Source organism: Ciona robusta, chromosome 1, assembly GCF_009617815.1.
Source record: "Ciona robusta chromosome 1, ASM961781v2".
Lineage (NCBI taxonomy): Eukaryota > Metazoa > Chordata > Ascidiacea > Phlebobranchia > Cionidae > Ciona > Ciona robusta.
The window spans coordinates 2,707,590-2,714,478 of record NC_143235.1 but is presented as its reverse complement, the minus strand read 5'-3'; the positions used below and the strand labels follow the sequence as shown (position 1 = coordinate 2,714,478).

The 6,889-nt window shown below is 36.8% G+C and overlaps 1 protein-coding gene across 1 annotated transcript; it reads right to left on the bottom strand.

Annotated features, from left to right (window-relative positions):
- Positions 1-1,749: 1,749 nt before the first annotated feature.
- On the bottom strand, positions 1,750-4,082 carry LOC149741348 (uncharacterized). Its single transcript, XM_089872495.1, has 5 exons — positions 3,818-4,082; positions 2,551-2,706; positions 2,333-2,469; positions 2,067-2,212; positions 1,750-1,911 (listed from the first exon to the last, which is right to left on the bottom strand). The coding sequence occupies exons 1-5, from the start codon at positions 3,973-3,975 to the stop codon at positions 1,858-1,860; spliced, it is 651 nt and encodes a 216-aa protein (XP_089728621.1). The 5' UTR covers positions 3,976-4,082; the 3' UTR covers positions 1,750-1,857.
- Between the last annotated feature and the right edge of the window lie 2,807 nt (positions 4,083-6,889).

Genomic DNA, 6,889 nt, shown 5'->3' with positions numbered 1-6,889 from the left:
CGCGTATCCATTATCGGCGTCTTCGTCTTTTTTCTTCGTCTGCAAAAGTATATGGTATAACCATAGATGTCTAAACATGTTTAGATATCTATGGTATAACTATAGTCAAACCGCAGTTATATATACGTATTGGTTACATTACAGGTAAAACATACACGGATTCCATTTTTAATTTGGTTTTAAATTTCCGTTTATTATTAGACATTCACAATAATATACACTATATATACAATACCTTGCGCTTTTCTTCTGCAGCTTTATTCGCAGACTTTTCTGCAACAATTTAATCGTTGAACATTACGTTGTATATTATAACGTCATAATTACCTTCATTCCATTTTCGCGCCATGGTCCGCTTGATCATCTGTGACGTCACATACCAAAATCTACAACAAATCGGTATTAAAATATATTAACCCAGTTTGTGACAAAACAATGAACTTACTAAGTGGGTTCTTCTACTTCGTGACGTCACACCATCGGTGTTTCTAGAAAAGAACTTTTGTACGTAATATTGTCAATTGTTATTTATACTTTACCAATTCTTTGATCTTCTTGTTTCGCGCTCATAGCGGAAATATAAATAAAATATACAACTAAAGTGCCTCGCGTCAACGCAAAACGTACATGCTGCATGGGGCCCCATGCAAAAAAACGTAGCGAAACGCACGCGTAGGACAGTCGCGCTTTGTTCGGCTATGACGAAACGAAGCTAATGACGTAACAGAACGCAGCGATTTTGAACCGAGACATTGCGTGTGAAGTCGCGAGCGACGTAATAAAGAACTATACTGCGATTGCTGAAAATGAAGGTATTAAAGAAGAATTTAAATCTAAACTGTCATAAAATATGAAACGCAGTAAGGCATGAAACTTGTAACATAATATTATGGTATGTATTGTAGTACAATAATGTTACTTTATAGTAGCATACAACTATAATATACGGTATATTATACAACATGTTATAACATAATATAATACATAAGTAATGAAATATAAACACTTAACTTAAGTTGTGCAATACACCTCCTTCAAACCTTCCAACTATATAGTAACTTCTGGTGCGGAACCAACTGCATCTAAACTGGAACGTGGTAACTCGCTTTGTGAAAATGCGTTTTATGCACGGAGTAATCAAGTCCGGCGTAATCAGCTGGTGCGAGGCGTCAGTCACGTGAGCAATCTGACCAAACAACAGATTGTGACGTCGGTTTAACGGCGTGCTTTTTGTGGCGTCGATTTAACATTGTGGTATAACAACTTAAGTTCACATTGATTCGAGGTTTTAGATTGTCGTTACTCGAATTTACCTTCAACATCTTTTTTATTTCATATACGGGTAAGGTCTAACGGCAAGGCATAAACTACATGGCAACCATATTTAATTTCAGTGCCACCGAGTTATTCATGCCTTTATTAATTTTTAGGCACCAAAAAATCACCCACAAAGTAACATACATGGCAACTCGTAAGCTAATACGAAGTGTATCTATAACCACCTGTGTTAACGGCTGCGTTGCTACGGCCACAAGAACATAAAGCAACGGCACAGGTCGTATGTGTTCTTAGCCGGGCGTATGAGTCCTAATCCAACATTCCTATTGTAATCTAATCATTCTCCACTGTAACCGCATATGCGATAAAGTGGAAATGTTACAATAGCTCAAGTTGTGTAATGTCAAATATTTCAAATTGCGATGCAGATCAATAAATAATACAACTTGCTATATTTTAACACAATACAACTTATATTCTGGAATACATTTTATTCGTATTAAATTTTAATCTGTTTGGACCCTAATCAAGTTGACTTAGACAGTTCGACAGAAGTAACTAATAGTCGTGCTGTATGTTCTAGACTTCGACACGCTCCATGATCCAATATATCTGATGTTGGTTTCGTTTGTACTGCGAATATAGAAATAATGGTTTAAAATAATATTTAATTTAAATCAGTTTAATCAATCAAAATCAGGTTAATTTAATGTTGGTCTTAAAAAATATTTACAATAAATCAGATTAAATTTATTGTAGGTTTCAATAGTTAAAATAAATAAGTTTACTTTAATGTAGGTTTCAACCGGTTCATGTATTAGTACATTAAAACCAAAAGAACCATTCTCCGTCTTTGCAGTTACAGAGTTGATCATCTTGTTGTAGTCAGGCGGTGAGCGAAACACTGATGGATTGTCTTCACATCCTTGGTTTCCTGCACGTAAAAAAATCCATAAGTTTTGTTAGTCTGGCTGATTAATTAAATAAAATGTTGAAAGTATAAACATAATACACAATTATAAAATTATAGGAATTTTGTTTCAATGCAACGTACCAACTTTGGTGTAGCAAGACTCCCTGAAAAACATTATCCCTCCAGGACGCAGCCATTTCAAGATACGGGATAATAGAGTTTTTGCCTCATCGTCGTATAAATACATGAACAACCAGTTGGAAAACACCATGTCAAAACTGCGGTTTAAAGGGTAGTGAAATGCATATAATTGTGGCTGCATTATATTTGCCGTATATCACATTAAAATGTTTGCCCACCTTAGGTCGGGGAAATCTAACTTCATGACGTTCTCGCACTTTAGCTGTAGATTGTTTCTGTGCGAATTTAATTCTTTGTTTCGTTCAATGAACTTCTGCATGAAGTCGACAGCGACGACATTCTTGGCTTTATCGCACAAACGAGATGTAAATCGACTGCCACATATAGGGTTGTGTTATAATGAAGGATGCGCTTTTTTGTTTAATCGTGCTCGTGGCCAGTTTCAGTTAAACACTGCTGGTGTTTTAAATTTTTAACAGCCATACAATACCTGCTTATGGTTGAGCACGTTTGTTGTTGATGGTACTTTGTAATGTTTTACTGTATATGACTGTTGGTTAGAACAAACGTTTAGTGACCATTGCCGAGAAGCAATCGCCATTAAGTGTCTCCGCTAAGGCTATACGGATTCACAAAATTATTGAATAAAGGTAACTTACTTTATCCTCGCATGGCCGGAAAACGACAATCGTTATCACACGGGTTTATCACCTCGTGCCAGCTTACGAGTTACCATGAATGTTACTTTGTAGGTGATTATTATTTTTTGGGGATTTTTTATTTTTTTTATGTATGGCTGATAATTTGGACAACCGATTAGTGATCACTGGGTTGGAGCAATTGCCGTTAGCCGTCTTGCCAAAGGACACATACGCTCACAATGGTAGCAACGACGAGCCTTGAACTCATTACTTCTGTATTACAGGCATGGCAGGGGCGCCAACCACTTTGCCGCCGGTGTCAGCAAAAAGTCGTTCCCCCGAAAAAATCGTTCCCATTGACTTGTGACCCTTGATGACGACATTCGTAAAAACAATTCCACTCCAACGATTAAATACTTTAATCTCTTACGAAAATAATACTGTGTATAAACTACGGGGTTGACTGTTCGCAAGCGGAATAAATATTTTATTGGCGTTGTGAAAAATAGTATTCACGTGACCACTACTTTATGCGCATGTCCAGTTTGTCAAATGTGGGAACGATTATTTCGGGGAACGATTTTTTTGCGACACTGGAGCCAAAACATAGAATCCCCGTTATCTTCGAACTGTAAAAACAACGCGCTCTAAAGACAACTTTAACACGACACCATCTAGCTAGTTTATTATACTAATTTTATAGTATAAACACTACTAGTATGCCGTGGTATTGGTTATGTTTTTCGTCGCATGAATAAAAAACGACGAATGTAACTTATTTACCCTTGCGTGGCTGGGTAACTGCAGTTGTAATAACGCAGTTGTTAATAAACTGTAAACATACCCGATGCCAGCACCAAGCTCCAAAACATATTTATCTTCGTAGTTTGGCAAGACTTGCATGATTTCATTCACCTCTGGTTCGCTAATGTATTCATTTGAATCCAACATCATTTCACACACCGTGGCATTAACAGAATGTTTTATCCAAAATTCTTCCATGATTATAAACAATTCGGCACAATTATGTTCTTTGATCGCTCAGGCTCCAACTAAATAATCTCAACTTAATTATTTGTAGGCTCGATCTGTGATGTTATATTTTATACGAATTGGTTTCAAAACGTAATTTGAAACCAATTCGTAACCTTTGAAACCGGAAGCATGTAATCACTGCAATGTCACACAATGTTATATTGCATAGATTTATAGTTAAGCGAAGCTAACAACTTTTTGAGATATTGCAGTTTAATCTTTATATTCACTTGTACAAATTAAACGTGAATGATTTTCAACAGACATAATACCAGTCGAGTCGTCCTTATAATCGAGGCTAGATATTCCAAAAGGACAATTGGAATTGAACCCTACTAGACTTAGGGTAGCGTTCAACCTACTACGTCAGGAGACTGGCACGCCGTAACAAATTGAAGCAACTCACGAGCGACACCTACTGGTTGCAACCTATTACCATTGCCATCGCAACCTAACTCTACAAACTAATTACGACTAACTACAGTTCGTGCCAGGCTTCCATTTTACTGCTTTCAGGTAATGGCTTACCATACGCCAATTCACTGCAAAACCACTTGCACGCTTGAATTGGCGTCGAATCGTAAAATTCAAGCCTTTATGTATTTTTTATTCATAAACCGATAGATATTTCAAATACTATAACCTACGTAGCTTTTGAACATCGTTTCTCTCAAAGAAACCTCATGAAATATTTTAGCTATAAAAAAAGACCGAAGTCTATGTTTCTCTGCAACTAAGAAGCAGCAGATTAAACGACGGGTAGGAGACTAAACCCAAAGAGTTCCTGTCTCGGGAAGTTGTCTCAAATAACATATGATCCTTTTTGGCTTGTTCATTGTAACGGTGGTAATATTTCTCGTTGAATCAGCCATTTACATTGGAAATCATCATTTTTTTGTATTTTGTGGTTGAAGCGGTTGACTGTACGTTTAGTACAGATTTCGTAATAGAGTTTATTTAAACTTAGTTTACTATATAAAGACAACTGTTGTATATGCATAATAAGCGACACATCCTGCGTTATTTTCAAGCAAACAAAGGTAACTACCAACGGTCTATCTATACTAACTTTGGGAGCTACATACCCAGTCCGATGTCATGATATTTCCACAAGGCTACTGCGCATGCACCGAAAGTCAGAATAAAATGGCTGAAAAACGGTCCGGGGACGGGGGATATTGTTAAATTCACTTTTTGTTGTTGCCGCTATAGCTAATTACGTCATTATTTTAGGACATTACATACTGTGCCGATTGTCACCGTTGGTTAAATTAATATCAAATAACTTGTTGTTACAGTTGACTGCGATAGCTTTGTTCTATTTCTTAAAATGACTTATTCTAGGTTACAAATAACATATTTAACTTAGTACGAATAGGTCTTAACAATTTTAACAAAATTCGTTTTTGAGCTCTGCCTTCGTCCTTTCTATAATCGCATACAACACGCTTTTTTAAAAGTTTATTAAATAAGACTGTGTTAAGGTGCGGTTAGTTAGGTTTGCTTTCTATAGAGTCTTGACTTCTCGTCTTTATAACCTAATGATTAACGTAATGGCCGACTACCACCCATCTAAAACAATTGACTGGATAAAAAAGAAAAAGCGACAAAAATTGAATACGATGCATGAGATAAGAAACACAGTTCGGCTGCTCCCATAAGTAAAGACGTAAAAAAAACGTGAACAGGCGTTTCCTTACAAACAGACAAGCAGGAAATTGAGCAGACATCTAACGATTAATAAACACCTATCTCATACATGCATGTGCATTGGTTAAAATATAACAACATTAATGGTGGAACGGACAAAGAAGGTAAAAATTTCCACCCTTCAGAAAACGGCCTCTTACTCACCCCTATGATTTACAGTGTAATATTTGCTCTAAAGACGTACTTTCGGAATAAATTAATATAAAATTTACTGCTAAATGTATATAAATCTATAATTAAATAGCTCACAGGGCAAACAGCTGCCTCTGCTGGGTTTACACAGCAATATAATGAAGAGTATAACCTTTAATCCACGGGAGGCCGGAAAACGACAGTCATTATAACACTGGTGTTCTGTTTCATAAACCTCACGTACGCTCACAATGGTAGCTACGAGCCTATTACCTCAGGGTAAGAGCTTGGCAGTTGCGCTAATCAACTAATGTGCTACGGCGCTGGACCCTGTGCCCTGTAACTATACTTCGTAATTTCCGTCGGTGTTTAAACTTTGAGACTTCGGTGTTAATGCATAAAATATATAAGCAGATACAAGATAATTCTAATCGATTTTGCAGTTGAAATGTTTCTTAAGCTTTTTGTCGTGCCCCATCAGTTGGTTCAAATTTAGTTAGATAGTTATAAGAACGCGCCATGCATTACAATTACACGAATGACGGACAGTCGCATGTGGACAAGTCCAACTTATACGTCCGGATTTTTACGGAAAATAATAGCGTCGTTACAATGTATGGGAACTGTCAGGTATGAACCATAGCATGAAATACTCAAAAAAGCAACCCCCACAAAGTTGCATATACGGTGACTCATAAGCGGGCACATCAAGGTGTATGAAAGTGAACACCCGTGTTCTAAAAAACAAGTTACACTCATTCATTCATAGTAAAACTGGCGAATGTATATTATTTAGTGATTGCGAGTCAAGATGTAATCTGTCATTCAAATTTGAATCATTGTTGATGATATAGTGGGGCGGGAGAAGATGGAACACTTTTTCATTTTATTTTCAGATTCTATTTGGTACTGGTAGTGAACAAAGAACATTCAAAGAATTATAAAACCGTATCCTTACGGCACCCATAGACCGTTGCTAATTGTTTAAAACACGATCAGGACATTTGGATATTATGTGCTAAAGCTGCCCCGTCTTCCC

Bases quoted from the DNA above. Each gene is read 5' to 3' on its own strand.
- LOC149741348 (XM_089872495.1), bottom strand. From the start codon at position 3,975: ATGGAAGAATTTTGGATAAAACATTCTGTTAATGCCACGGTGTGTGAA. The intron at 2,470-2,550 runs GTGGGCAAACAT...TTTAAACCGCAG, and splicing joins TTAGATTTCCCCGACCTAAG to TTTTGACATGGTGTTTTCCA. The intron at 1,912-2,066 runs GTAAACTTATTT...CTATATTCGCAG, and splicing joins CGGTTGAAACCTACATTAAA to TACAAACGAAACCAACATCA.